The sequence below is a fragment of the Hoplias malabaricus genome, chromosome X1, assembly GCF_029633855.1.
Source record: "Hoplias malabaricus isolate fHopMal1 chromosome X1, fHopMal1.hap1, whole genome shotgun sequence".
NCBI lineage: Eukaryota > Metazoa > Chordata > Actinopteri > Characiformes > Erythrinidae > Hoplias > Hoplias malabaricus.
In genome coordinates, this window is record NC_089818.1 from 20854113 (window position 1) to 20881825 (window position 27713).

The 27713-nt window shown below is 38.7% G+C and overlaps 1 protein-coding gene across 1 annotated transcript in view; it reads right to left on the reverse strand.

The window, feature by feature from the left end:
* Positions 1-763: 763 nt before the first annotated feature.
* The window catches only part of LOC136675409 (piezo-type mechanosensitive ion channel component 2-like), a 75590-nt gene continuing 48640 nt past the window's right edge, over positions 764-27713 (reverse strand). The window contains exons 30-54 of the mRNA XM_066651941.1: positions 26967-27088; positions 26601-26669; positions 24391-24488; positions 23548-23646; positions 22715-22835; positions 22547-22612; positions 21557-21723; positions 20499-20692; positions 18625-18798; positions 17008-17973; positions 15831-16089; positions 15502-15681; positions 14183-14471; positions 13700-13832; positions 12956-13103; positions 11386-11600; positions 10934-11092; positions 9714-9861; positions 9389-9577; positions 5686-5775; positions 5288-5457; positions 3689-3817; positions 3516-3595; positions 3135-3324; positions 764-2324 (exon numbers count right to left, since the gene is read on the reverse strand). Of these exons, the coding sequence (XP_066508038.1) occupies positions 2072-2324; positions 3135-3324; positions 3516-3595; positions 3689-3817; positions 5288-5457; positions 5686-5775; positions 9389-9577; positions 9714-9861; positions 10934-11092; positions 11386-11600; positions 12956-13103; positions 13700-13832; positions 14183-14471; positions 15502-15681; positions 15831-16089; positions 17008-17973; positions 18625-18798; positions 20499-20692; positions 21557-21723; positions 22547-22612; positions 22715-22835; positions 23548-23646; positions 24391-24488; positions 26601-26669; positions 26967-27088 (4708 nt within the window). The 3' untranslated portion in view covers positions 764-2071. The remainder of the gene's footprint in view (positions 2325-3134; positions 3325-3515; positions 3596-3688; positions 3818-5287; positions 5458-5685; positions 5776-9388; positions 9578-9713; positions 9862-10933; positions 11093-11385; positions 11601-12955; positions 13104-13699; positions 13833-14182; positions 14472-15501; positions 15682-15830; positions 16090-17007; positions 17974-18624; positions 18799-20498; positions 20693-21556; positions 21724-22546; positions 22613-22714; positions 22836-23547; positions 23647-24390; positions 24489-26600; positions 26670-26966; positions 27089-27713) is intronic.

Sequence of the window (27713 nt, forward strand, 5' to 3'; positions counted from 1 at the left end):
TGTTTATTTATATTGTGTGAGATGAGGAGATTGTTTTTAATGTAATTAAGCCCTTTGATGTTTAAAATAACACAAAGCGAGAATGTCCTGACAAAGATTCCTTCAAAATTATATTCTGCAAAGCTTTGAGGTAATTACGATGCTGAATCTGAACATTTAAAAGCTGTTGTAAAGCACCTCTACTAGATCTTTAGTATTTATACGCATCTCGATACCCATCCTGTGTACTCAGAGTCCTCAGAACAGACATGAAGCTTTTCTGTTCCTATTTATATTTGATGAGGGTGAAGAGTATGGAGCTGAACCCTTGCCCTCTTGTTCCATCTTCAGTTCATCATTAATGTATGCAAGTGGTGGAGTTGCTGATGTTTTTCCAGTATGTCTTTGATGTAAGAGTGCATTAGTGGGGGGCAGCAGAGCAGGGGATTGTTTAAGGTATTTGAAAATGCCATCAGCGCCACATCTGTGTCCTCTAATCGACTCCAGTTAAACAGATTTGCTGCAGCTGTGAGCACTGCACATGTGCATACATCTAACGAGTCTCGACTGAAAACGATGAAAGATTTAGATTTTATTTTTGTGCTTGCCTGAATTGTTGTTTTTTCCCTATCTGCCTATGACACACTGCTTCATGCTACATAAAGATATTTAAATACAAACTGTAATTCCTGATATGGAATCTTCTTTCTGAACTTTCTGGTGAATAAGAAAACGACTGCAAGCAAGTCATAAAGAAGACAAGAGCAGTGCCTTTCCAATATGTTCTTTTATTTGAAAGTCACGGATCTTGTTCAGCTATTTATTTCTCCATCCTTTTGTACCGTTACATAGTAAACGTAATAGCTTCACATTTCTTTGTCCCTGTAAAAGCATATGTACATATGATGTCATGAAAACGTCTCAAGTCAAATATTAATTCTTCTCTCATGCTACAATAACTTTAAATAATGCATAGTTTGAAAACGTGGGGGGGGGGCATTTTGATTCAAATCATATTCCTCTTCTTAAGTACTCCCAGTTTTCTCACTTTGTCTGAATGTGTTTCAACACACGAGGTCACAGTCAACTGTCATCTTTCTGAAAACCGCACCATTTTTATGTGCATTCACCCACTTTATTATTATTATACCTTGACCCCTGTTTTATTAATGCAGGTATATTCATATTGCTTCACCCATTTAATATAAGCAACAACTTATTCTCTCACTATCACACAAGGCTGTATACCTTTCAGTCAGACAAATATAACAACTCCCAAGTCATGTACAGCTTCAAAAATGATTTCAGCCACCTCTGGAAAGTTCATGCTTCACCACTCTCATCCAGCCACAGACAATATTCAGTATCAGATCGTCATCATGATTTCCTGATAGTCACCGTCTATTCGAATACAACCGATGAACAGATGAGATAAAGTCTAGTGCCCTGATAAAATGGAAAAAAGAGAACATCTCGTAATGAAATGACTGGGTCGTGTTCCTGAGAAGAAGGCGGTGAATGAAAAGGCAGCTACTTGTAGAAAATAAATAAGGCAAGTGAAGATTGTCAGGTGATTGCTGTTGTTGAGCTTCTCCAACCTTCTGCCAAATCCAGAAGTTGTCTCCCATAAACAGGTCCCTTAGAAATCTCAAACATACTCAAAAGTCTTTAAACATAATCACACAGGGTATTGATTGATGACCGGTCTGTCAATCAATGCATAGTCATGAGGGACCACATCCTTGGCTCATGCAATCCCAGCTGTGAAGAGTTTTGGATTTGTGGTGATGCATGATGGTAAAACTTCATGTCCATTAAAAGCCCTTTAAAATACAAGTGGCTGCAGATCCGACTCTCACTGGGCAGCTACTGCACTGGATGTAGATACTGTATGTGGGGTCAAATATTGTAAGGTGCAGCTACCCTTAATAACAGTAGCTACTTGCTGCTGTATGACCCACCTTTACACAAACGCCAGCAGACAGCAGCATGGGCCAACACATAGCCTTGTGCTTTTCCGTGTTAATCCTTGTGCCATGTGAACGAAATGTTCTTTTTTTTTTTGCTATTTTCGCTACCAGCAAACAAATTTTCACTGATTCTTCTCTCTGGTCCATTTGATCATTGTCTCTGGTGAGCGATAGAGGAAGATGAGCTTAGCATAGAGATCTTCCTCCAGGTCCAGCTCTCCTGTCTCTCGCACGAGGAAGATGTCCGTGCAGAGTTTCAGGATGCGGTCCACATTGGGCAGCTCCTCAAACATGATGGTGTGTGAAATTCCACTGAAGAACTCGCGCACAAACTTGCCTATTACCAGCACCACGGACATGTACAAACCCATGATGCTAAGAGAGAATTAAAGCCAGTGTCATATGCCTCATTCTGAATGTAGTCAATTTTTAACTGATGCTGTAATTTAATTTACACATTTAAAATATATAATACAACGCATGCAAGTGGAGGTATTCACAATTAAGCACTTGTGTATTTAACCATAGTCCTGTTTAAGAGCTGCGTTTTTTTCCTTGGCAAGTTTGGGTGCTTCAAACATTTATGTATTCTATTGAGTACATATTTACCACTTTTTATCGCTGTTTAGATTTGTGGTACAAATACATGTTGTCCACCACTGAAATGCTATTTTAGGGGACATGCCTTAAAATGTAATAAAATCTTTTAAAATGTAGAACAATCTTTACCGCATTGTCTTTTTCAATGTACCAAAGTTTATAGTAATGCTTCAAAAGCCAAACACATTTTCATTGCAGTAGCACATATGCTGAGTAAACAGCTAACTGTAATGAAACAACCCAGTATTTTGTTGTCTGCCAAAATCTGAAAAAATGGCATGAATGAAATGAGCCGTTCTGATTTAGCCCTGCAATACAGCATGTAGAGCAGGGGTGCACAACTCCAGTTCTGGAGGGCTGGTGTACAGTAAAGTTTGGTGATTCCTCTGCTAAAACACAACCCCTAAACCTGTCAATTAACAGATGAGTTGAATCAGGTGTGGGAACAAAGGAATCACCTAACTTTGCTGGATACCGGCCCTCCAGGACCGGAGTTGTGCACCCTTGGTGTACAGTGTACAGTGTGTGTGTGTGTTTGTTTATAGATATATAAAAAAAAATTTGGGTTAAGCCCTCACCACTTACCCATATCCAGCCAAGAAGCCTAGGCTAGGGGGGCTGACTTTATCACTGAAGATAAAGAGGTCAATATAGTTTTTTTTCAGTTTGTTAAGTACTTTTGATTGATGGTTTTCTTGCTGGTTCACAACCCACCATTCTTCATTCTTTGTGTTATTTTCCCCACGCTTTAAAGTAATAGTAATATTTTCAAAAGCTAGGGCACAAAGAAAGAAATGTTTTTTTCAATTTCATGTCACTTTTGAACAAAAAAACATTACTTCATGCAAGATTCATTAATTAATTCATTGAATGTTCATCTAGTTACACAACTAATTACAGCTGTGTCGATTGGTGTTACTGAAACTTTACTTAAATATGCTACATGTCAAAGCCCTTAATGCTTACCTTTGTTCAGCTGTTCAATGGGTTTGGCGTTAGAGTCACTGGGTGCACGAATATATCTTGGGAAAACCTCAGTGATAAGCCTAAAAATTAATTAAGAAACAATTGATCATACATCAACAAATAAAGAAAAAAGTGCAATAAATGTGAACTTATCTTGTTAAGCATAGACTCACACTGTGCTTTTGTTAGGATCATCTATTTGACCGGAGAGTAAAGTTATTAGGCTTTTTTTTGTATCATCTTGCAGGTTGATGGTGTGTTTGTCTGTTGCCATTTCTGCTTTGGCTCCTAGAGTCTGATTCCTGAACAAAAAATAGATTTAGGGAAAGCTTTCAGACAGAGAGTCCCTTAGCTGGTTATCATATGACGTGTGTACATACAGCAGTCAATATTACACTGTAACACTGCAGTACTAACTATATAAATCAATTATGCAGCTCCCTATAATAAAATATGTATGGAACAGTGACAGAAAAATAATTTAAATATTCCAGCTGTTCTTTGTATTGTGCTAAAAATGATCTTTCACTAAAAATGAACCAAATTGAAATATTGTTTGAATTACAGCATTAAATAAAATTAAAGGATCTATTTTATCAGCAGTTGACAATTAGCCATAGTACAGGTCACTGACACAGTAGTCGTATCAATCATAATAACAGAACTGCCCAGTAAACTGATCTTTGGATAAAATTCTCACTCAGGGAACCACCTGCAAAATCTAGCATCAGTCATACCCATGGCTGCTGGCAAAATCCAGCATTTAATGCACACGCCTGCTCCATTCACTTGTCAACACCTGCCTGCTTTGACTGCGACTACACATTGTGTAGACGTGTCCGTGTTTTTGACTGGCCGATCTCTTCAGCGCCTACTGTTATTAACATCTTCATTGTTGTAATTTGTCCTGCCTAGTTTCGGACATGCAAAGTTAGCCATGGTTGGTTGACTTGCAAATTGAAAATATGTCCAAGTGACACAAAATTGCATCTTAAATTGCATCTCAAAATTATGTCAAATATGTATAGAAATTATAAACGTAATGTGTGTTAATAATAACAATATTAATACATGTCACCTTCTCTTAGTTAGTTAATTAAAGGGTAAAACAGAAAAAGAAACAAGTATGAATGTTCACTCTGAAAATGCACTCAAATACATTCCATCATTCCTAGTTTGGTGTGGTGTTCAGAACAAGCATTAGTATCTAACTACTTAGTGGATCCTTGTAAAGCGCTATCATTAAACAGCCTGCTGCGTCTCAGCTCCAAAATCCAGCCAAAGACGCAAATATATTTAGTGCAGACGTTATTCCTATTGAATATTGTTTGATTCATTGTATTAAAACAAGTTAGATTTACATGATTTTCCCTGCATTTCACCTGCACCTATACTCAATAATTTGACTGTCTGAGTCCGCCACTAGCAAGCCCCCGCTCGTGCATTTCCAGCCCACTCAAGCCCCCAGCTTATTAACTGTCTGCCTGAGGTGACCATGGGAGTTGCGAATGTTATCCTGCCTGCTATTTATTGCATGGCTCACGCTGGACCTGCAGAGACACCCGCCTTGTGCAGACTTCTAACAGGGACCTAAATAACATTAGAAAAAGGTCTTGTATAAATTGGTCATCATTATTTAGTTTAATTAGTCATAACTAATTAGTTTCACCATAGCAATCTTAAACATTAAAACACCATTTTATTAAAAGTGTAAAGGAAACTCTACTACTCTAATTTGCATGTTGTTCAGTAAAACAGTGAGTGAGCTGTACCTCTGAATAGACCAGGTCATGGTTAAAGGGAAATGCGTCTCGTTGCCTAGCATGTTTATCAGGTTGACCCTACTGGGGGGGCTGATAGTCCACAGTGAGTTGGAGCTTCCCTCCAGGTGGGCTATAGTAACATCCTCAAACGTATACCCCTCCAGAAACTGCAAAGCTGCCTACAGGTGAAACAGTACCTTATTTTAACATCTTTTCCTTCACCACGTAGCAGAGTTTAGATTTAAAGGTGTAGAAGTTATTAAGTAAAACTTATTACACAGATTACTATCACCGTTAATTAGCATTTAAACCACTTAACTAAGTATTTATAGACTATGATTTGTAAATACCATTGTCATGTTTAACAGAATAAAATGCATCCACTGTTCCTATGGCCAGTTACTTACAGAATCTTTAAACTCCATAAAAAAGGCTCTGAAATCATCCTCAGATATCTCCTTCAGGTTGTTCTGCTGAGCACTCATTGTGAAGATCGGCTGAATGAAAACAAAATGATCTGAATTCAAAGATTTGAACTGAAAAGAAGAAACAGCTTTACAAAATCTTAATATTAATGCAATATCTATCAGCTTAAAATGAAAGGAAAAATTATTCTAAACCTGAAGCAATAAAAAAGATAGCCCTGGGACTTTTAAAAAAATCAGTAATGAATATCATACAAACCTCCAGAAAATTTGGGATGCTTTGAAAAATGTAAATTAAAATAAAACTCTGTTTATTTCCAGGTTTATTTGCCTAACCACGCCCCTTTCTCTCATGTGACTCACCCTACTGTTCCTGTCTTTGCCCCGCCCCTTCCCTCATGTGACTTTCATTGGTGTTCCTTGTTTGTGTCGATTTATAAGCCTTGTCCCGTCTGAGGGTTGTCAGTCATTTGTCTTGTGTGGTTCTTGAGTTTGTTTGGTCTCTTGTGGTAACAATGGTTTGTTCCCTGCTCTTTGACTCCTTATGTGTTTCTAACTTTATCTTGAATTTAAATTATTCCTTAGGTTAGGATTTGTTGTTTATATCCTAGTTCACTTCTAATTCTGTTTCATGTTTCTCCTATTTATCTTAGACATTTGGTTGGGATTTTTTTAGTTCGTTGATGGTTTCCTTCTGTCTTTGTGTTCCTTTTGGCTTAGGTTTAGTTTCTGTCTTATGGTCATCTCAGCCTTATTCTTCGCCTGTTTTTTTTTTTCTTAGTCTGTTCAAGTGCCTTTTTATTTGTCTCTGTCTTTGTCTTTTAGTCTTCAAGCTGAGTCTTTAAGAAGTAAATATTGGGAGGGGTTCACCACTCCATAAACTAACACAACAATTCAAGAGTAATATTTCTTTATTAAGGATTTCTTCATCTACTGTACATAATGTTGTTAACAGTTCTGCAGAAATCTCTATATGTAAGTGACAAGGCCCAAAACCAGTATTGAAGGGAATGTGATGGTTTGAGGGGCATGGCATGGCTTCATGGCTTAACTGTTAACCATGAATGATGCTTACAGGTTTTGGAAGCAACATGCTGCCACCCAGGCAATGTCTTTTTTGGGGAAGGCCTTGCTTTTTTCAGTAAGACACATTCTGCACGGATTACAACTGCATGGCTCATTAGTAAAAGAGTAAACTAGTAAACTAGTCCACATCTGACACCTACTGAAAAACATAGACGCAGAGCTGTTGAGCAGCTGAAATACTATATCAACCAATGGGAAAACATTTAACTTTCAAAAGTACAGGAATTGGTCACCTCAGTTCCCCAAGGCTTACAAAGTGTTGCTAAAAGAAGAGGTGATGCAATTTAGTGGTGAACATGCCCATGTCCCAAATTATTGGAATGTGTTGCTGGTATCAAATTCAAATTGAACATATATTTAAAAACCAAAACAATACATTTTCTCAGTTTGACATTTAACATTTTTTGTACTATATTCAATTAAGTATAGGGTTTACGTTATTTCTAGGTCATTGCATTTTGTTTTAGGGCGGCACGGTGGTGCAGCAGGTAAGTGTCGCAGTCACACAGCTCCAGGGACCTGGAGGTTGTGGATTAAATTCCCGCTCCGGGTGACTGTCTGTGAGGAGTGTGGTGTGTTCTCCCTGTGTCTGCGTGGGTTTCCTCCGGGTGACTGTCTGTGAGGAGTGTGGTGTGTTCTCCCTGTGTCTGCGTGGGTTTCTTCCGGGTGACTGTCTGTGAGGAGTGTGGTGTGTTCTCCCTGTGTCTGCGTGGGTTTCTTCCGGGTGACTGTCTGTGAGGAGTGTGGTGTGTTCTCCCTGTGTCTGCGTGGGTTTCCTCCGGGTGACTGTCTGTGAGGAGTGTGGTGTGTTCTCCCTGTGTCTGCGTGGGTTTCTTCCGGGTGACTGTCTGTGAGGAGTGTGGTGTGTTCTCCCTGTGTCTGCGTGGGTTTCTTCCGGGTGACTGTCTGTGAGGAGTGTGGTGTGTTCTCCCTGTGTCTGCGTGGGTTTCCTCCGGGTGACTGTCTGTGAGGAGTGTGGTGTGTTCTCCCTGTGTCTGCGTGGGTTTCCTCCGGGTGACTGTCTGTGAGGAGTGTGGTGTGTTCTCCCTGTGTCTGCGTGGGTTTCATCCGGGTGACTGTCTGTGAGGAGTGTGGTGTGTTCTCCCTGTGTCTGTGTGGGTTTCTTCCGCGTGACTGTCTGTGAGGAGTGTGGTGTGTTCTCCCTGTGTCTGCGTGGGTTTCTTTCGGGTGACTGTCTGTGAGGAGTGTGGTGTGTTCTCCCTGTGTCTGCGTGGGTTTCCTCCGGGTGACTGTCTGTGAGGAGTTGGTGTGTTCTCCCTGTGTCTGCGTGGGTTTCCTCCGGGTGACTGTCTGTGAGGAGTGTGGTGTGTTCTCCCCGTGGGTTTCCTCTGGGTGACTGTCTGTGAGGAGTGTGGTGTGTTCTCCCTGTGTCTGCGTGGGTTTCCTCCGGATGACTGTCTGTGAGGAGTGTGGTGTGTTCTCCCCGTGGGTTTCCTCTAGGTGACTGTCTGTGAGGAGTGTGGTGTGTTCTCCCTGTGTCTGCATGGGTTTCTTCCGGGTGACTGTCTGTGAGGAGTGTGGTGTGTTCTCCCTGTGTCTGCGTGGGTTTCTTCCGGGTGACTGTCTGTGAGGAGTGTGGTGTGTTCTCCCTGTGTCTGTGTGGGTTTCTTCCGGGTGACTGTCTGTGAGGAGTGTGGTGTGTTCTCCCTGTGTCTGCGTGGGTTTCTTCCGGGTGACTGTCTGTGAGGAGTGTGGTGTGTTCTCCCTGTGTCTGCGTGGGTTTCCTCCGGGTGACTGTCTGTGAGGAGTGTGGTGTGTTCTCCCCGTGGGTTTCCTCTGGGTGACTGTCTGTGAGGAGTGTGGTGTGTTCTCCCTGTGTCTGCATGGGTTTCCTCCGGATGACTGTGAGGAGTGTGGTGTGTTCTCCCCGTGGGTTTCCTCTGGGTGACTGTCTGTGAGGAGTGTGGTGTGTTCTCCCTGTGTCTGCGTGGGTTTCCTCCGGATGACTGTGAGGAGTGTGGTGTGTTCTCCCCGTGGGTTTCCTCTAGGTGACTGTCTGTGAGGAGTGTGGTGTGTTCTCCCTGTGTCTGCATGGGTTTCTTCCGGGTGACTGTCTGTGAGGAGTTGGTGTGTTCTCCCTGTGTCTGCATGGGTTTCCTCTGGGTGCTCCGGTTTTCTCCCACAGTCCAAAAACACACATTGGTAGGTGGATTGGCGACTCAAAAGTGTCCGTAGGTGTGAGCGTGTGAGTGAATGTGTGTGTATGTGTCTATGTTGCCCTGTGAAGGACTGGCGCCCCCTCCAGGGTGTGTTCCCGCCTTGCGCCCAATGATTCCAGGTAGGCTCTGGACCCACCGCGACCCTGAACTGGATAAGCGGTTACAGATAATGAATGAATGCATTTTGTTTTATTTATATTCTTCTCAGCATCCCAAATTTCTGAAAATGGGGTTTGTTTATGCTTCATTGTGATTGTTCAGTTATAGATGTGTGTTTGGCATACATAAATAAATAAATAAATAAACAATACATAAGTAGAACCTTGTAAGTAAGTGTTTTAATGATGTTGTGGATTATTTGTGAATGTGAGAATTTATCTAAAAATCCAACCACCTACAAAACCCCCACAAACACGTACCTGGAACCCTCCAAGTATGAGACTGACAGAAACATCCAGAGGTTTGTTGACAACTCCAGCCACTGATTTGATCAGAGACATGAAGAGCAGGGGGAACCAAACAATGCAAATGAGCAACATCACAATCATTCCACCCATCCCGTATTTCACCACTTTCTTCTTCTTCTGGCCTCGTGGCTGAGGATAACGCTGGAACACAAACAGGGGAGGTCAGGACAAGCTCTCATCTAGTTATTTTAGATACATACAAAAAAATTATGATTTTTCTTTGTATCCATTATGTCTTCTTTGAACCTCTTTATTACAACATGTTTCAGTCTCTCACCTTCTCAGACTCCCTCCAGCACTTGAGAACAAAGATGTGGGCGTAAATGTCCTCCACACAGATCCAGCTGGACAAGCTGAGTGTGGTGTCTGTCCACACCCAGTCCATCACAGCTCGCAGCTCAGTCAGGAACGGAATCATACGGAACCTAAACAAAAAAGTAAGAAAATTACTTCCCTGCATAGAAGGCAGAAGTGTTATTCCACTCTACAGAGACTTTCCTCTGATTTACGCATGTTATTAAGAATTACACAGCTGTAATTACTCAGCCCATGTGTTTTTGTGAGCTCAGAAAATGTTCCGAAAAATGAACAGCAGGTATTTTTCTAAAAGTTTTGAAAGTCCAGATGACCTGAAATTCCAGTGATTACCACTACATTACCACTACAGAACAGAATGCTTTAAACTAGAAAATGTACTGAGTGTGAATGGCATGATATTACAAACATACTGATGCATTTAATGAATTCTAGAATCATTAATGTTCAGTAATTTCTTGTCTGTAACTGCTTATTCAGTTGGTCATTGGAGGTCTGGAGCCCACCTAGAAGGACTGAACGCAAGGCAGAATCACACACTGGGCAGAGCAGCAGTCTATCACAGGGCAACACACACTCATGCATTATTCTGAGTAGCATTAAAACAAATATAATTAATAATCAGAATAATGCATATTACATCATAAGTCCTGCTTAACAATATGTCATGGCCTTTAACAACTCGTAAAGTAAGATCTGAAAGGCTCATGAATAGTATATAACATGCTATGAATCCACTAATATGTCAGTATAAACACCCATTTAACATTATCATGCTCTGCCACTGCCCTGTGCTTTATTACTGTTTATTTTGCTTGTGTTTTGATCCTGGTTCCTCATGTTTCCTCTAACCACGGTTGTCCTGTGACAGAGCACCCAGGTGTTCCTGTTTCTCTTTATGTTCAAAAGCCCTGTGTCTTTGTTTTTGTCTTGTCAATCATTGTTCTGTCTAAAGATGTTATGCATGTTCCAATGTATTACTTGTGAATCCACTTGATTTGTAGTAGGGAATGTCTACATGATTCACGTTCTCAAGGTTCCCATGTAAACGTACTATCTATAGTTTACTATATAAATTCCTTTCTTGCATGCAGTCACAATCTCCAATAATAAAGTTTTCCAGTATTCTACCATTTTAAATGACACGACTCTTTCCACAAACTTTACAGCTTATGCTCTCACCCTTGGAAGAGGAAGAGGTTGACGTAGTTGTAGCTTTTGGTCAGAAAGTTGCCCAGCACACGAGTGGGGTAACCGCAACGGATCTGATATGCCGACAGGCCAAAGTAAACACACTTCACGAAGTACCACAGCTGGGCGATTTTATTCTGGCTGAAACGCCTAGAGAAGAAAAGAGAGGGGGGCCATCTTCATTTAACATGACTTAGCAGTGCTGCCTCGACAAAATAAGCAACTTAAGCAGCTGCTTAATTTTTTGGGTTATATATAACAATATTTATTGAATATCACAAGGTTAAATGCACATTTTGTGGCTTTTTTAAGATTAACCTACATTTAAAAAACTTAAAATGAGTGGACAATAATGAACTGTTTTTTCTCCATTAGTATCTACTAACAGTGACTGAAAGATATGAGTGTCTTGGGCTGCAGAGACAATGTCTAGACTGCATTACCTTTCTGTCACACCTGGAAGGATGAAGAACATCCAGAAATGGATGCCAAACACTAGGATGACCTGAAAAATCACTTTCCCCATCACAGTTTTACGGAGGTACAGGGCCCGATCCACCACCATTGTGCCAAACTGGATCAGGACCATGACAAGGAAGGGTCCTGGTACCTGGTCCTCTGACAGTGAAGATGTGATATCTGCTCCTCCTTGGTGTTTCTAAAGGCCACATATTAATAAAAAACAGATCAATGTTGGTTTACAATTAATCAATCTACAAAATGACAGAATAAAAAGGCTATTTGTCTATGACTTATAAACACTCTATTTAAAGTGATTGTCTGCTTATTCCATCTACCTATTCTTTCCTGTTTGCAGCTGGACACTCCTGATGCTGCACCAAATTACTTTAAAATCAAGAACTTTAGTGTTCCTTGTTAAGTTTGTGTTGGCAAACTAATGGAAGGGGTTGATTTTTTTTATCCACACTCATCCCTTATCTTTAGATAAGATTGTGCATCAAGCTTTTTCCATAATTTTAGTTTCCTCTAATACAAAACAAATTTGTATTACAAATTGAAATGTAATCAAGTGCATCCAATATTAAAGGAAGCCTCGTAAATCTTTCATACAATCAAAAAGACATGAATTTACACAGAAAGCATCTATTCGACATGCACATGCTCTTACATTTGTTGAAGCAGATTTAAAAGAGTTTAAGAAGCCACAGTCTCATGTTTGATAGCACTAGTTTTTTATGGTTATTTACTCCTTCCACATTTCTTCTTTAATCTCCCATCACTGCACACTGTATATCTATAATTCAACATACACAGATTCCCAACTTCTATCAGGTTTGGGAGGATATAGTGTTGCTGTCAATACTATCACTATGCATGACTATTTTGCACTAAGCACTAAGCCCGGTTGATTTTCTGTAGCTTTTCATTCATTCATTATCTGTAACCGCTTATCCAGTTCAGGGTCGCGGTGGGTCCAGAGCCTACCTGGAATCAGTGGGCACAAGGGAGGAATAGACCCTGGAGGGGGCGCCAGTCCTTCACAGGGCAACACAGACACACACACACACATTCACTCACACCTACGGACACTTTCGAGTCGCCAATCCACCTACCAACGTGTGTTTTTGGACTGTGGGAGGAAACCGGAGCACCCGGAGGAAACCCACGCAGACACAGGGAGAACACACCAAACTCCTCACAGACACCCGGAGCGGGAATCGAACCCACAACCTCCAGGTCCCTGGAGCTGTGTGACTGCGACACTACCTGCTGCGCCACCATGCCGACCCTTCTGTAGTTTTTTTGTATTTTAATTAAGGATAGGCATACAACATATTCATATTTGACGGACTAGCCTCAAGTCACATATTATTTTATTGAGAGAGAGTTTTTATATTTGCAGTGAGTTGGTAAATATATTAATAACTAAATTCTATGCTATTTATAGCTTCATATATATTTAATTCATAACAAACCACACCTTCCTATATTAATAAAACATCTGCTAATGCTGTGGAATTTTGTTACATAAACAAGTCTGATCTCAAATACCCCGAAAGCCCAGAAGCCAAAGACGATGATAATGAAGTCTACAGTGTCTGCCAAGAACATTAAGACGTAGACATCAGTTACAGCACTGTATTCAGGATGGATCAGGTTATAAAAGAACTGACGGATAGGCATGTAGATCTCCATCGCTCTGGCAAAAACATGAAAAACAGATTACATGACATGATGTATGCACTTATGTTTACATGTTATAGAATGCTTTAATTCATAACATAATTCATATAGGAGGGGCGTTAAATACGTTTTCCGTATAGGTATGAAGGAAAACACTAATGGAATGTTTTATATTTTTTTTTGTAAGTAATCACACTTAAACTCTATTTATTTTTTAGATTTAGCAATTAGCCTCTTAGTTCCCTGAAAAAATACATTTCACCTTTACACAAGCAATTATCATATATCGCTATCACCAGAAAATTGTTTTCTGGTTGTAAAAATCACTCTGGAAATGCCTTTAATGGGCATGCAACATTCTTTTGCAACACATAATGGTTTAGATTTGGTTTATTAGCCACAATGTTAATGATGTTTTCTTCAAATACCTTCAGAAAATGTCAAGTCTCAGTACCATTTTAAAATGATCTAATTACAACATATTGAACACCCCTGGTGTATTGGTGTATGTATGTGCATATATTTACTTGTACCTATATATGCATACATAAATATATATAATATATATATATATTGTAATATCTGCAGGTATTGTTTTGTCTACGCACTTACTTCTTGAGTACAAAGACCTTGGCTTTGATGAGCTGCTCTCGAAGCTTTGCGATGATGAGCTCTTTACGAGTCCTTGGTTGCCTGCTGGCACCAATGCTTTCTCTATGGATGCTGTTCCTTGTGCTTGTGCTGCCTGGGAGTAGAACATATGAGACATATATAAGTCTAAAATAAGGTGTGTCATAACATGGGAACTATTAACCAGAGCTAGATCTGACATTTAAAGGCAAATACAGCCAGCGATCATTTCTGCAGTATGATGCCAATCATCATCATCAGATCATACGTATTAAAGTTCTACTTTAACAAACTCATCAATCAAACAATGTCTCCAGCTTTGGTCCAGATAAACGTAACATACAGAAAATAAATGCTGAAGGTGAATTAAGTATGAAGGCAAAATCTAAGCTAATATTTGAGAAATAACCAAACCTAACCAAGCTTGCCATTTGGACAAATGCTACGAATACTGTGACCCCTCACCTCTTTTTGAGCGCATAGAAGAGTTGCGCGAAATGTGTGAGGTCCCACTTGAGCTCTTGCGTCGCTGGTATGTGTGCTGCCCAGGGAATCGCGTATGTACATGGACCTGCACAAAGTCGACTGAAGTACCCATGTTGATAGACTTTATGGAGACTGGAGATGAGCTCTTCTGCTCTTCCTCAGGTGGGACTGCCACAGCCATCTTCTCTTCATCCTCAGACTTGTCATGATGAATAGAGGTGTCTTTCTTTGTTGCCTTGGGGTCATCCTCATCCCAAAGACCATGGCACTGACAAACACAAACAATGAGTAAACAAATAGTCATCAAGTGGCCAACTGTAAGCTATTAAATGGAGCTGTATATCATACTGTATTCTGGATAAAATTATTCTGTCATTTTTTTTTTTTATATTTATTAAAGGTTAGGCCAACTATTGGTGTTAAGATACTCTTTATTTATCATTAAATTAATACACCTTAAAAACCTTAATTTTCTATAAACTGAAGTTGCCATTTACTAATTAATTAGGTTTGCTAAAGAGTATTTCACATACATTAATTCATTCATTTATTCATTCATTGTCTGTAACTGCTTATCCAATTGAGGGTCATGGTGGGTCTGGAGCCTACCCAGAATCATTGGGGGCAACGTGGGAACACACCCGAGAGGGGGCGCTAGTCCTTTATACGTGGACACACACTCACACCTATGGACACTTTTGAGTCACCAATCCACCTACCAATGTACACACCACACTCCTCACAGACAGTCACCCGGAGGAAACCCACGCAGACACAGGGAGAACACACCACACCCCTTACAGACAGTCACCCGGAGGAAACCCACGCAGACACAGGGAGAACACACCACACCCCTTACAGACAGTCACCCGGAGGAAACCCACGCGGACACAGGGAGAACACACCACACTCCTCACAGACAGTCACCCGGAGGAAACCCACGCGGACACAGGGAGAACACACCACACCCCTCACAGACAGTCACCCGGAGGAAACCCACGCGGACACAGGGAGAACACACCACACTCCTCACAGACAGTCACCCGGAGCAAACCCACGCGGACACAGGGAGAACACACCACACCCCTCACAGACAGTCACCCGGAGGAAACCCACGAGACACAGGGAGAACACACTACACTCCTCTCAGACCGCCACCTGGAGCGGGACTCCAGTATTTCACAACTCTCATTTATAATATTGAAATATTTTTTATAAATTCTCAGTTTTGTTTTTTGTTTTCATAATCTAGAACAGAGTTGAAATATTAGCACAGGAAAATTCAAAAAGGAAAGCACCTTAAGAATGGAGCGATGAAAGAACAGGGTTAGGAGCTGGACAAGGTCATAATGCACGTAGCCATCTTTTTTTTCGACCCCAATGATGTTAGGTGGGAAATAAGGCTTATTTCTATCAGGCTGGTTTTGGTTGAACGGGAAGAAACTGAACTGAAAAAAGTATTTGATGACGATGGTAACCTGAAAGAAAAATTTTACCCACTTCTTAATTGAAGAAATAAAAGATACAAATTTATATAAAGCAGAGCAATCAGTTACAGCTAAACAATATAAAACAGTAGTTTTAACAACTGCAGAATAAATTTATTCAGTACTAAAAATGCTCTTGCCTCTGTGTAAACTATGGCGGTCATCCAAAAGCGTTTGCTAGGCCGTGGCACAGACAGCATGGCCCACAGGAAGATTAGGATGGGTAGCACCAGTGTAACCATAGAGGCAGAGATCATGTGGTTGAGAATGATGACCAGATAACAGACCATGTCAGAGTGTGCCACCAGCAGGTTGTAGAGGGCATAGCACAGCTGCAGACCCAGCGGCTGAGACTTATAGAACCCGTCAGAGCCTTCAAGCTCCTCATCATAAAACATTCTGTAAAGGACAAGAAAACAAAATACATCTTTCATTGTTAAGGGTCCAACTATACAATATGAATTATACAATATGAATGGGTCTGGCATAACATATTATGAGTATAATAGAAAAACAAGGACACTGAGAAAAATAACAGGAATAAACAGTGATAGGCTAACAGGCTAAACATACATATTCCCAAGTGCTAAACTTACATTAACCTCTCATTACTAGCTCAAGTTAAAATAGATGCCATGTGCAAGTTGTCACCACCTGCTGCCAGGTTCTCTGTTGAAAACCAGTGTGCACTTTTCTGAAAAAAGAAATCATTGCTGTTTCACACTGTTGTTCAGAGAAACAGCTTTTCACACCTTATCTACAGTTTCTTTTTTTTTTATTTAAGTTACAGTTTCATACGTTTACTCTTTCTTGAAAACCATGGTTCACTGGAAAAGGAACAAAATGTTGTTTATTTATCAATTAAGTGCTTATTAGTTAAGCTTATTAGTTACGGCAACAATGTCATTAATGCAAAGCCCTATGTTCAGTTTTACATGGCCAAAGACCCAACCATTTCAACCATTTAATATGAACTAGTCTCGCATTGTTAGACATATTGTCACTTATCATGACTCAAAACCGTCTACTACTGAAGGAAAATAATTATTACTGACAAGCAAAAGGACCAATCACAAGTTGGCTATGTTGAAAGACATGTAGAAGGAGGCAGACAGCCAATTAGAATTCAACTGGCAGAATCCTGACAGTGAGGTCCGATTATCAGACTTTCCACCAACTTGTGGGCGGAGCATCTGTGACTAAATAATCTCTAAGAAACGCATCTTAGAAGCAATTTCTATGATGTTTTTTGTCATCCACATTCAGTTTATCTACAATTAAAACAGACACATTATGTATATAAAGTGTAAGACTTACTTGTTGAGAAGGAGTTCACTGGCAGTGAGCTCAGTGGTCTGAGAAGGCAGCAGTGAGTCTTCCAGATCTGACCTGCTGTCCGAGGTCATTAGCATCAGCCTCTTGTCAATGTCACTTTCATCTGAGCTTACAGACAGCCTGTCAAAGCTCACAGCTTTGCTATAGCTAGGTGGTACATCTGCATCTGATGTGTTGAGGGCATCTGTATCAGGGGTAAAGAGCTGACCAGCCCCCCTGTCTGTGCATATGTATTCTGCGCCTGAAGACTCGCCGTCAGTCCGCATTGGGCTTTCGTTTATGGCTTCATCCCGCATAATGTACTGATCCTCATCCTGCTGATCTTCAGGTCCCCATTTTGTTTGTTCATGGAATTTGCCACTAGGCTCTTTTTCTGTGTCAGACTCTCGCTCTGATATGGGCTCCTGCTCTGATTTAAGCACATGCTCTATTTCAAGATCCTGTTCTTGTTCAGGCTCCTGCTCTGATTTGGGCTCCTGCACAGGTTCAGGCTCCTTTTCCAGTTCAGGTGTAAGCTCTAGTTCAAGTTCATGCTCTGCTCCAATCTCCTTTTCTAGTTCTAGCTCTTCTTCTGGTTCAAACCTATGTCCTATTTCTAGCTTCTGCTGTGGTTCAGTTTCCTTCTCTCGGTCAAGCTCCTGCTCTAGTTCAGGCTCATCCTCAGTTTTCAACTGCTGCTCTAGGTCAGGCTCATGCTCAGTTTTCAACTCCTGATCTAGGTCAGGCTCATCCTCAGTTTTCAACTCCTGCTCTAGGTCAGGCTCATCCTCAGTTTTCAACTCCTGCTCTAGGTCAGGCTCAATAGAAGTCCAGAGATCTTCATTGTGATCCTCAGCCTGTTCATGACTTTCACTTTTGGACTGTGGCTGGTCCTGCTCATCCTCCACTTCTTCAATGGTATCATTGGTCCCTTGCCGTGAAAATAAAGTGATGCATTGAGTGGCTTCGCTGTTGACAAAATAAAGAAAAAAATCACACACCCAAATCACAAACTGTAAAAAACATGACATTTCCTGAAACTTTTATTATCTGGAATGTCATTTTACAGATCTCAGTGTTCATCTGTGTTTTTACTTACAATTAAGAGTTTGCCAGATCTTGTTTTTAAAGTGTTATTAAAAAAAACATTAAATATTTTGCCCCAAGGACGGGTAATGTGTGCTCATATTGGGAAATATGCCCTGGGTATGGCGTAACTCATAGCATTTAACAAAAGCTAAAACCAGTGCTGAAAACAAAGACCGTAACTTTGTACCTCTTTACAGATGACTCCAACACACCTTACACATGTTTCTAAGAACAGCTATAGATTAAGGATGGGCACAACAATTTGTGGCAGTTAACCTTTTAATAGAGCATGCCTTTAAAATAAATTCATATATATATTCATTGTCTGTATCCGCCATTTTACTGAAGCAAATAAATTCTACCATGACTCTAAATTATATTAAAAACTCATAACTGAATGAAAACAAAACCCATTATTAATCAACTAATACCATGCAAATTTATCATCAGATTTGAATGGAAAGCCAATCCCAACTGTAGACAAGCTTTCATAAAAGAGAGTACAAGAGAATGATTAATTCCATTAAAGACCTGGAGATGGCACTGCTGCCGCTGTCCTCAGATGAGTTGGACATATCCAGGCCATACATTTTGCGCAGTTTAGGGCGGGCGCGTTCACTGGTTTTGGGCACATTTTGAGGCATATCGTCTAGGTCATCCAGTGTGGACTGGCGAGAAAATAGCATTGTAGCTTCTGTGTATGCGCTGATGGATGGAGACATGGGTAGATGAAGAGATGGAAACATAAAAACATTCCATGGAAGGATGAGCAAAAAATACAATACACTGCTATGGAATCCTAATGGCATTTTCTTAAGCACAAGTTATGTTTTTCCAACTACAAACCACTTGAGTAATTTCACACTTATGAAAAGAGATGGGAGTAAATCAGTCAATTTTGTAAATGCGTGTTCAAGCTTGGGTGCCCAGCACATCACTCTATACATGTATTCATGTATAGCTACTGTTTATTTGCTGAAATTAACACTTGTGAAAGAAAACATTTAAAATAAATAAAGTAATAGTTATTACAACAGAAAATGTTCACTTGTGCACCAAAATGATCAAAATGTGTAATGTGATGTGGACTAGTTTGTGCACACCAATATATGCCATTAGTTTTGTTTGATAATCCATGGATAATTCTGATGGCTATTCAGGGATGCAGTGAAACAAATGCCCAAAAAATGATGTGTATATTTACAGTTAGTAAATATACAGGGTGTGTCAAAATTAGCAGAACACATTTTATTTCAGAAACGAAAGGGAAAATGACATCTGAATACCCTAGCAAATAATGAGTGAGGGTGTCTATGTCCAGAACATGAACATTTCCACCATTTTGAAAGCCACCATATTGGATCAAGGGCAAGTTTTTCCAATGGGAAGTTGGATATGTAGCATATCGAAGAGGATCAGAAATTGATAGGTGCAATCAATTTGTAAGCGCTATAAGCTATCAACACAGAAATAAAAAATATATATATTTTGTTCGTTACAGACTAGGGTGACCAGACGTCCTCTTTTACCCGGATATGTCCTCTTTTTTAGACTTAAAAAAACGTCCGAGCGGAATTTCACAAACGTCCGGAATTTTGTTTTTCTAGCGCTTACATAGAATTTTGAGAAGTTTCGTTCACAAACTAGTCCCGCCCTCCCCTACTCCGATTGGTTCATTTTAACTTTCACACATGGGAAAACATGGGAACTTAAAATTCCCATGTTTTCCCATGTGTAGCAAATAAAGGTGTAAAGGACCTAAAAGCACACATAGGTCCAGCATACAACGGCAGCGAGGGGCGAGACGTGTCCTCTTTTTCACCATCTCAGATCTGGTCACCGTAGTTACAGACTCGACTAGACGCTAAATGCTCAGTCTGTAACGAGCCTGTAACAAACAACAAAAGCTTTTAATCTTCTGGGTTGGTAACGTTTGAACAACAAGATCTGCAGATCTGACTGTGGCAATCAATTTCCAAGACAATTCTGGTCTTCTTAAATATGCTACATGACCACCTTCCTATTGAAAAAATCTTGATTGAATATGGCAGTTTTCAAGATATTTTTATAAACAAAAAAATATGATTAAATGGTGATCATGGCTGGCAGTGTCATAGAGTATGGTGTCTTATCAATAGGATGTGATTTTTGGTCCCAAAAAGAGATGCTATATGCACTTTGACTAACAAGCCAGTAATTCTCATGGCCAAAAATAAGAATCTGAAGCCAGAAAAACTGTATTTACATTTCTTTGCTTTTATAAAAACAAATGTTGCTTTGGAAACAGTAAACAATTATTATTAAATACTTGTACTTATTAACATTACTCATCAGGCCAGGTCGGAGAACATCAGGGCACCAGCATAGACAGAATACAAGCACAAGTGTTACAGAGCTATACATACCTGGACATACTGTCTCTCGACATCACAGAATCTTGGCTGTCCATGGTGTATCCCCTGCGTCTGCGGCGGACCCTGTGAGAGCCTGAGTTTGAATCCTCCTCGCTGATCCTGTCCAGCCCTGACTCACGGGACGCATTTAAACGCAACTGTTTCTGGTAGTACACTTGGATACTCTCACGTGATGGTACATTACCCTGTGAGATCAGATGGAATGTAACAACTTATCATTGATCGTCAAGTTTTGGTTATTTGGTAAAAAGGTATGATTATAGAGGAACAGATCTGCCAAAATTAAATAAATAAATACATACATACATTAAAACCACTAAATAATGTTTTCTTTTATTGTTGAATGTATACTTCTGAATGATGAATTATTTACTGTTATTATTAATGACAATATATATTCACATTCTTTGCTCACGCATATGTTTAAAATGTTATTTGAGTAATTTATCAATTTTTAAAATTAATTTATTTCTGTATTTCTTCATCCATATTTTTCAAGTTCAGGCAAAATGTGTGCAAAAAATGAGGGACTGGACACAAACCTCAAAGAAAAATGGTAAATAAAACAAATAAATTGAGAAATATATAAATAACAGAGTAAAATAAAACAGAATAAACAACATACATATCATTTAGATGTTTAAATTTACATTATATATTCATTCATTTTTAATTGGTTTTAAAAACTCCAGCATTTGATCCACTTGTGCCAGTACAACATGCACTAACACAACTAACACAACACATCAGTGTCAATGACACTGGTGTGGTAAAACTGCAGCCACTGGTCCTATTAATGTTATCACAGCTTTGTATATATTGCTTTCATATAATTAAAAGAGTGATTAAAATGGATCTAGTAAGGCCCATTGCTGTTTAAGCACTTGATTTCCCATCACAAAACGTCGGAATTTACGCAGTACCACAAAATAAAAAAAATAATAAAAATGTAACACAAAAAATAATAAATAATAAAAGAATGAGATGAATCATCTAAATTGGCAAGTATTTTTTTTTATCATTTATTAATATTTGTGTATGTTCAGCACCTTTTTGACCTCCCTGGTGAGCATACAGCGTTCGATGCGCAGGACCGTAGAGATGTCAATGTACTCTTTACAGACGGAGTTGATCCACCGAGTCACACTGTCTACTGTGGTCAGGAACAGCACCCAAGTAAATTTGATGATGTTGAAAACCCTCTTAATAATGTTGTCTGTCAGAAAAAGTGACAATAATTCAAATCCAAGAATGCCTTACATCATCTCTCTGCCAATGTCTTCTTTCTTTATTAAAAGAAAGTTAAAAGAAATTAAATTGAATTCTTTCATGCTGTGGCAGAACAAAAATGTGTTTTGTATTGAATATCAAACATTCACAAAGTCAGGCACAAATATCAAAACCAAAACCTCATTTGGGTTAACACATATATGGACACATAAGATGTTTTCCACTATTTTCACTATGTTTTCCAATGTTTTCACTAGGCAAGCTGATGTTTCTGTAAATATAAACTAATAGAAAATTCAATGTTACAGGTTTTATAAATATATAAATACAGGGGGTCCTCGACTTACGACGTTGATCCGTTCCTACGTCGCGTCGTAAACCGATTTTCAGTGTAATTCGGAACATACGTACATACTGTACATATACAAACCCTGTAAGGACTTATCGTATCCTAACACCTATCCTCCTCGGTCCCGAGCCGCGTAACCGTGTATTCTTCCGCCGCGCACACCAAACACGAAGTTTTTACGACGTTTACGACGCAAAAACACTAAAGTCGAAACAAGGCTTCATACAGTAAATGGGAGATTTGTCGTAACTACGAAACATCGTAACTCGGAACTGACGTAACCCGAGGACCTCCTGTATATAAATCAAAATCTGTTTGTATTCACAAAATACATTTAAGTTGGCCAGTAAAAAACATTTATAAATGTAAGCTTTTAAGGTTAAACAAAAAGTAAAAATACAGTTTTGTATGTCACCAACTGAAGTTGAAAATATCAATGAAGTCTCATTTACAAGCATACCTGGCCCTTCTTTTTTCTCCTCTGTACTTTGCTGTTCATTGTCCCCTATCTCAATTGCTACATGCCCTGCACAAACACATATACACAAACAATTCTTCACATTTGACAAAATACACATCTAATTTCTGTATATAATGTGAAATACTGAGTAATATCTCAATAGTGCACCTTCCTTCTTGTCCTTTCGATGTTTATGCCCTCTACTGTATCTCCTCCAAAAATGGCGCCGCTCCTTGGTTCGCTCTTTCAGAGCTGTTTTGGAGTCTGTGATCCACGCGTAGTACACAAACTATGGAGTAACACAAGCCACATTAGTAAAAGCATGTAAACATGTCTTTTACATGAGCAAGCTTGAGAGAGAAATTCATTGAAAATCCCAGCCTGAAGTCAAATAATCATTTTTAACTCATACTTTTTCTGTAATCATTTACAACTAACATAAAGCATGAATCAGGTGATAGAAAATCTGAATGTGATGTAAAGTTTTTACAGACTATTTATTTAATTATTTTAGTTCATTTTGATTGTTTGAATTCAGGCAACACAAGCCATCCAAAATAAAGTAATAGATTCCTACAGCTTTTTGCCTCATTGATAGTACAGAAAACACTTTAGAAAACTAAAGTTGAGTCCTTTTGTTCACTCCGATTGCTATAACACAGTGGGGCAAACCACATAGACTATAATAAAAAAAATTATTAAGCATATTTATGGAAAAACACATAACCCAACACAAATCACACAAGCAAAAACACCAACAATGCCACATCTGAAATGCATGCTAACTCATGATGATAGCAGACCAATAAACAAACAAACAGCCTGCATATTTCTCCTGAGCTTTTCCATTCCATGCTGCCTCATTGGGGACAATATTTTATATGCATCTTAAGGCCCAATAAACATTAATAGCATCATGGAAGAGAAAGGCAAGGCCTTGCCAAAATAACACCATAATCAAACACAACAAAAATCAAGCTAGCATAACTCTAGGGTGATACCTTGGCTGCCCTGACAATATACTGCAGGATAGTTCTGGGCAGTTTTATGATAGACCTGGGCAAAGCCAGGACAGCTGAAGCAAACTTTCCGATCGCCCGCTGAGAGAGAATGACATAGTGAGCCACAATTAGAAGAAACACACAAAGCAAATGCGTTGAGTGAGTCAGAGGAAAAGGAACAAGTTTGTGGGTGCCGTTTTCAGTTTGTAGTGTTAACACTATTGGTGCAGTGATTGAAATGAATATGTTAATCATGATACATAACCAAAGACATTTTTCTAATTTGTCCATTTTAACTATCAGTGGTAGTACAGGCTGAAGCTGAGTTATGTTGCTGTGACAAAATCCAAAATTTCCATGATTATAGCACATTTGTTAAAGCCACATATTGTGTTTAAGCATGCAATGTCCATTAATCTTAAAAATGTCAGGGAACAAGCATTTACCAAAGTTATATGTGTATTTGTAAAATAATGTAAGTTATTAGTAGTTAAAAGCGAAAGTGAAAAGTGGCATCACTATGACAATAAAGTAAACAACTTCATTAGAGGAGCGCTGGTGCTAGTGAGAGCCTTAGTGATAAACCCCCTCAAACTAGCCTTGTTGTTGATGCCCCTGCAGCGGATGAGAATTGAAATTATGCCAGTAATGAAACTGTAATTTATGATAAAGATAGACATATATTATCCCCACTACCATGTACGGAGCCAGTGTTCTACACTTATTTATTACATGAAAGGCTGAATATCACAGACTTTCTGGCTATATGATATAAAAATATTTAACTACGCTCACATTTAGGCACAGCTTCTTTTTTCTCTCTCAAATCTAGGGCTACTTTACCTGGAAAGCTGATTTCTTAGGAGGCTCTTTTTTCTCCTCCTCTTCTTCTTCCTCTTCACTATCAGTCTCAAATAGATAATAATCTCCACTTCTTACCACTGAGAGAAAACAGATGTAAATGGTCACCTAAGGAATGGGCTCTAGCCCAAAAATGTGTACAGGGTAACAACAAATTTGATATATTAAATTGTTTATCAAGGAGATATAAACATAATGATATGAGTTAAAACAACTATATATTTTAACTTTTTAATTTTAAAAATCAACATAGCAAGGAACATCTAATCATACTAAACTTTTATATAAGTGACTACAAAGCCTAGTGAATGTTACTAATTAAAACAGGCACCAGAGACAACTGAAACTATTAGGGCTTGAAGAAAGTAAGCCAGCTAACACATTTAGATTAATAAGATTTTATGGCACATACTACTCTCCTCTTAAAATGGCAAATGACATCTGTAAATAATAAGCAGTCTAGTACTAGACACGGTCAACAGTATTAATCTTCCACTAAGTATTCTGAGAAGTGTCCTCTAAGGTTGGTAATTCATCATTTGAAAGACAAAAGAACGGACAAAAACATTTCTGTCCGGTGTCCTCAGACTGCAGCACATGAATTTGAGTAGGGATACTGCCTTGTGTCCTTGAACAGAAGCGCCACATTATAGAAGGGTGGGACAGGGGTGAGGGTAATAGAATGGAATGAGCTTAAATCATAACATAATGACCCACATAGAAATAGAATCTATTTCTATGGATGAGGACATAGAAAGAACGAAAACAAATTATGTCTGGTATAATATCAAACAGACAGGACCCACACAGATGAACTGTTCTGTTTCATGGCTAAGAGATTCCATTTAGTATTTAAGTAAACACATTGGTTATGTATTTAAAATTAGCGATGGGTAAAACAAAAACGCTAATCTGGCTAGTGTATGATGTCTAACACTATTTACAAAGTTAGTGACTTCAGTTTACAGACTGAGTAGAAGTACATCACTTTCAAATCTCAACTCTCTCAGATTTTCTTTTATGACAAAAGTTAGAAATATTTTTTCTTTTTGAATATGATTCAATTTGGATTTTATTCGAACGTTAATGTTATACAAATATTTAATTTCCAGTCCAAACATCAGATTGATGAAAAACAATTAAATGAAGGTACTTTAACATATTAGAATCACCCTTTCTGTTACAAAAACAAGCAATTGTTATTTTTGTCCTATCACAAAAGAGGTTTTTCCTAGTCGTCACTGACTTGATGTTCCCCTTCGGAGAAATGTTATCTATCCAGAACACTTCAGTTACAATTTCCAAAAAACGTTGGGACACTGTGCAAAATACAAATACAAATAAAATGTAACAACGTTCAAATAATTTAAACCCTATATTTAAGTTTTAAATTTTACAAAGACAACATTGTAAATTTATCGTCACAGTTCTCATGATAAGAAAAATGGTTTAAAAAGTTTCATCTTAGTGAGAAAACCAGTCCTTACTGTTGCTTTACATCTGTAAAATCTTGGTCTTGATTTCTGTTAAAAAGTGAAAAAAAAAAAACCTAACCAGTTGCTGAGGCTGTTTTCACTGGAAACTAAATAAATAATTTTCTTTATCTTCATGATTACTACGTGAACTCTCAACACAGGAACAGACATCAGTTCATTCTGTAAATGCATCTGTCTCTGTAAAAGAGAATGCATCAATAGTAGTGTCCAAAATGCCCATCTGTCTGAGAAGGGTGAACACTCTCTTTTAATATAATTGCGACTACTTTGAAAGACAGCAGAGAGATTCTCAACTGTGGGATCTTGAGACCTACTTATGTTTTTTCGTTAACATGTGAATGTCATCATCAAAAACTCAATACAACCCAGACTTTACCATTTTTCCTGTACCAAGCACCCTTATCTTTCATATCTATTTAAGGTATTGACTTTTTAGAAACACTTATTTTTTAAAATAAACATGTTTCCTTGATTTCTGTTCATTATATGAATACATATATAAGGAATATATGCATTAGTTTTTCTGTCAGTGTTGTGTGAAGCCTTAAATAGATGCAGGAGAAATATAAGGCCTGGGTAATGTATTTGTTGACAGGTTGGTCTCAATGAGCCCTGATGCAGTCTGGGAATCCTCTGAGTTCTGGACAAGGACACAAGGAGCACTCAGAGCAGAGAAGATGATGATGGCAAACCTACTGGAAGCATGGTCAACCCAAGGCCTCCACCACTGCTTTTTTTTGGCCTTGGCTTTCTCTTTCTCTGCTCCTACAATAAAATGGTGGCAATATCATTAATAGAACTGAAGCCATGAGCACATTCATCACGTACAATTATTTTCCACTTTTTTATAATATTTAACAATGTTTTTTTAAAATAAATTGTTATTATAAGCATTCTCACAGCACAGCATTTTTATCATAAAACAGACGAGACCTCTCATAAAAGAGAAGTTATTGTTCACTTAAATCACTTTTCATTTCTGTCTAGAGCATTCACTATTTAAGTTCAGTCTCTACAACAACTCAGACTTATTCTCCTTAACTTCAAACGCCTTCATCATACCATCATCTTCTTCTCCATCCGGGGGGACAAGATTCTGCCCATCTCCAGATTCCTGGGTCATGCTAAGCATCTTCTCTTTCCCCTTCTTAAACTTCTGCTGTCGTGTCTTAATGCGGTCCATCCTAGGTTAATATATGCAGACTCATGAAAAACAGAATCTTTTAATTCAGCTCATAAAGGCCTAAGACTAGTTACGTGCATTATCGTTAGTGATAATGTAGCATTTTTATGCACCTATTTATATGTATACTTGTATCTTTTAGTTATTATTAAGCAAATACAAAGGACAGAGTACATTATCCATATCATAATTACCCTTCACTTAAATTTTATTTGAGGTCCCTGTATAAGTAACACATTTATTTTAAGAAGCCTTAATAATGGTGACAAATCACAATCACAAATATTTTCCTCAATATTTACATCACAATTTGTCACAGCTTTCTACCAATTCAAGAATACACCAGCTTTTTTTCACTTATTAATTTTAAATTAATTTAAAAAATATAAATACAATATTATTACTATTTTTAGAAATATGTACAAATCCCATTTTCAGAAAAGTTGAGAAACTGCAAAAGCTATATCTGCTCCTAGACATTTAATCAAAGATGAGATAAAAACTTAAATGAAATGTAATATAACTTGTTTCGTTAGCTGAACACTGAATTAGTGAAAACTGGAGGGGGTGATTAATATTTGTTTAAGAGCTTGACATGCCTACAATGTTTAGTATTGTTTCTGGGG